This window comes from Cystoisospora suis, assembly GCF_002600585.1.
Source record: "Cystoisospora suis strain Wien I chromosome Unknown contig_288, whole genome shotgun sequence".
In the NCBI taxonomy this organism is placed as follows: Eukaryota; Apicomplexa; class Conoidasida; order Eucoccidiorida; family Sarcocystidae; genus Cystoisospora; species Cystoisospora suis.
Genome location: NW_027153090.1, coordinates 13067 through 16443, shown reverse-complemented (window position 1 = coordinate 16443; position 3377 = coordinate 13067). Strand labels below are relative to the sequence as shown.

The window sequence follows — 3377 nt, the reverse complement described above, 5'->3', positions numbered from 1 at the left end:
AGGAGACAAAGAAGAAAAAGAAGAAAAGAACCCTAATTAAGACTCCCTCCCCTGAGAGAACTTGAAACATGCTGAGTTATATCTATACATATATATATATATATATATATGTATGTACCTATGTGTATATCGATATGTCTGTACGAATATGAAGAATGAAGTTGGCATATAGAAGGGACGAGGAAGACGAAGTTAGGAGATCACATGTGAAAGATGGGAAACGATAGAAGTCTGGATGGTCGCTGTGAATAAGTGGGTAGATGAGAATCCTGGGAATGGACTCTTGTGTCGTACTCATTTCTTACTCTCTTTCCCTCGGCGGAGAGATCGGCCTTATTGCCTACGAGGACTTTAACGATATTCTGGGGTGCTTTCTCTTCAAGCTCCTCTAGCCACTCTCGCACACCTATGAGATACACATGCAACACACAGATAGGGAAGAGAGGATAGGGAAGATAGGATAGATAGGATAAGATAGAAAAGAAGAAAGAGAAAAGAAAAGGACGGGGGAGAAGAAGAAAAGAAAATTGCACATACAAGCAACAAGACACGTCCCAAAGACCATCACGAGAACAACAGACACCACGCCGGCCATCCCCATGCAGATACAATAGACATATATGCATAGATATATATATATATATAGATATACATATATATATATATATATATGCTTGAAAGTGTCATATTCATATACAGGTAGACGAGTACGTACATACCGATAGATAAAAGATAGATTGAAGTCGGATGAGACAGAGAGCGAGACTGAGATATATAGATAGATTAAAGATAGATCGACGGATGGATGGATGGATGAAGAGTCAGACCCAACGGCCAGTCGACGAGTTCGAGGGGGTGAAGAAAATCGTCAGGAGTTTCTCGCAGGATTTGGACGATGGTCTGCAAACTATTTTTAAACATCCTCATAAGTCAATACATATACATCTATATATATAGAGAGAGAGAGAGAATACATTTCTATACATGCATGAACAGCTGAAGAGCTGCAGAAATCGTGTGAGTGATGGAAGAGAAGAAGAAGAAGGAGAGGGCGAGTCTTACATTCGAAAGATTTGCGGTTTGTGAGGTCGAAGACCACCAGCGCCCCCATAGCAGAGCGATAGTAAGCTGCATGCAACACATACAGGAGGGGGAGAGGCAGGCAGGCACATAGAGAAGAAGAAGAAGAAAGGAAAGAAGGGAGGTAGAGATAACATACACATCCTCATGCACTATGTCATATCTGTCTTCAGTCTATCTTTCAGCTATCTATGCATCTATCTTTGATTTATCTACCTTTCACCTATCTCTCTATCTACCGTTCATCTCCCTCTCTATCTATCTATCCATTGATTTGTCTCTCTTTTCTTATCAACCTCTCCATCTATCTCCACCCTGTCTATCATTTATCGTTCTACCCAACTCTTCGTGGTGCATGTGTCTATCTTAAATCTACCTATCTATCTCTTCATCTCTCTATTTACTTCTCTATCTACTTCCACGCCATTCTATCTCTCTGTTGCCTTCCAGGTCTTCATCTATCTTCAATCTATCTAGGTGTATGTATCGTTTGAACATCTCCTGACATGAAGAAGACATCTCCTCCTTTCGCTGCTTTTCTTCTTTCCCACCTTCTTCTTCTTTCTTCACCTCTATCATTGTCTTCTTGAAGTGTCTGTAGGTGGTATGGGATCGACACTTCGACCTTACCTGAAGTAACTGATCTAAACCTTTCATGGCCGGCAGTATCCCATGCCTGCACCTTAACTTTCTTCGTATCGTCGATCTGAAGCGTCCTTGTCTCATAATCCACTCCTAGCGTCGGTCTCTGCTCTTGGCGTGAAGGGTAGCGATCACGGATAAACCGCGACAGCAGACACGTCTTTCCTACGCATGTATTACCTAAGCAAAGAGCAAGAGACACACACAAGAAGAAAAGATAAAAGAAAGAAGAGACGATAAGAAAGAAAGAAAAGAAGACGACAAGGGAAGAGGAGGAGAAGAAGAGGAAGATGAAAGGGTGGCTAAGAAGAGTAGAAATCTTCATAGACATGTGCAGATATCACAAGAGAAGAAGAGAAAGATGACGGCTACGAAGGAGTGACTGATCAGAAGTAGATAGAGAAAGAGATAGATCAAAGAAAGACATATTGAAGACAACTAAACAGATGGATTCATGATAGATACGGAGATAGATTAAAGAAAGATACATAGATAGATCGGAGATAGACAGATTGAGAAATAGAAGACAAGAGGAGAGAAAGAGAGAAGAAGGAGAGGGACGGGGAGGAAGAAGAGACACGGACTTTCTCAGCATCCTTGAAACAAGTGACAAGAAGAAGAAGAAAAGTCAAAAATAAACTCATAGTGCTACGCCACACACATCTATACCTATCTTCAATCAATCTAGCTATCTATCTAAATCTATCCATCTATCTATCCACATACATATCTATATATACACATAGATGTCTGTGTACGTCTATCTAGGTGTGATATAGAGAGATGAGGAGGAAGAAGAAGAGCATCCAGGCAAAGTGAAGAGCTTCGACGAAGAGGCTGACGAGGAGATGAGGGAAAGAAGAAGAGACAGAAAGAGACACATCGAGATAAATAGACGAAGAAACATGAATAAGAAGCAGACCATCACTAGGGATCTGTAGATATCTACAGTCTACGTGTTATATATATATATACACACAGCCCGCACCTAGAGACAGATAGAGAGATAGATCGATAGAGGAGAAGAGGTCAAGTTGTATACACCCCTAGTCATATTAACTGTTTAGAGATGACGTATACACACAGATATAGATATACGTATGTATATGACGAGAAAGAGAGATAGATACATAGATAAATATACTCTGTTAGGCTACAAGAAGGATTGAGAATGTCCAACTATAGATGAGATACTAGACATGCACTCCATCCATCCATCCTGAAGCTATCTATCTCCAATTTATCCATCTATCTATCTATCTTTGATCTATCTAAAATCTCTGTCTTTCTATGTATGCATGTGTGTGAAAGTGAAGTGAGTGACGAAGCAGAAGAAGAGAAGGACGAAGAGAAAGAGAGAGGGAGAAGAAGAGAAAGAAGAAGAAATCTTCTTCTTCTTGTCCTTCTTCTTCTTTTTCCTTTTCTTCTTCTTCTTACCGATAAGAATGAGCTTAACAAGATAGTCATACCCTAGAGAGGTTTTTCTTTCTCCTTCCCCTAGCACGTATTGCCAGATATTGTCTACAAGAGACAACTCTTCTACATCAAGAAATGCTTCCTCGTCTTTATCCGTCTCTTCCTCTTCATCCTCTTCTTCTCCTGCTTCTTCTCTCTTGAATTCTTGTGCTTCTACCTCTCTCCTTCTTCTTCTCCCC

At 40.5% G+C, this 3377-nt stretch overlaps 1 protein-coding gene across 1 annotated transcript in view; it reads right to left on the bottom strand.

Moving 5' to 3' along the window:
- Nucleotides 1-3377, bottom strand: part of CSUI_000735 (ras-related protein rab2bv) — a 6312-nt gene that overhangs the window by 2154 nt on the left and 781 nt on the right. Inside the window, exons 2-5 of the mRNA XM_068060966.1 lie at nucleotides 3160-3341; nucleotides 1711-1902; nucleotides 1063-1128; nucleotides 306-406 (exon numbers count right to left, since the gene is read on the bottom strand). Of these exons, the coding sequence (XP_067927060.1) occupies nucleotides 306-406; nucleotides 1063-1111 (150 nt within the window). The 5' untranslated portion in view covers nucleotides 1112-1128; nucleotides 1711-1902; nucleotides 3160-3341. The remainder of the gene's footprint in view (nucleotides 1-305; nucleotides 407-1062; nucleotides 1129-1710; nucleotides 1903-3159; nucleotides 3342-3377) is intronic.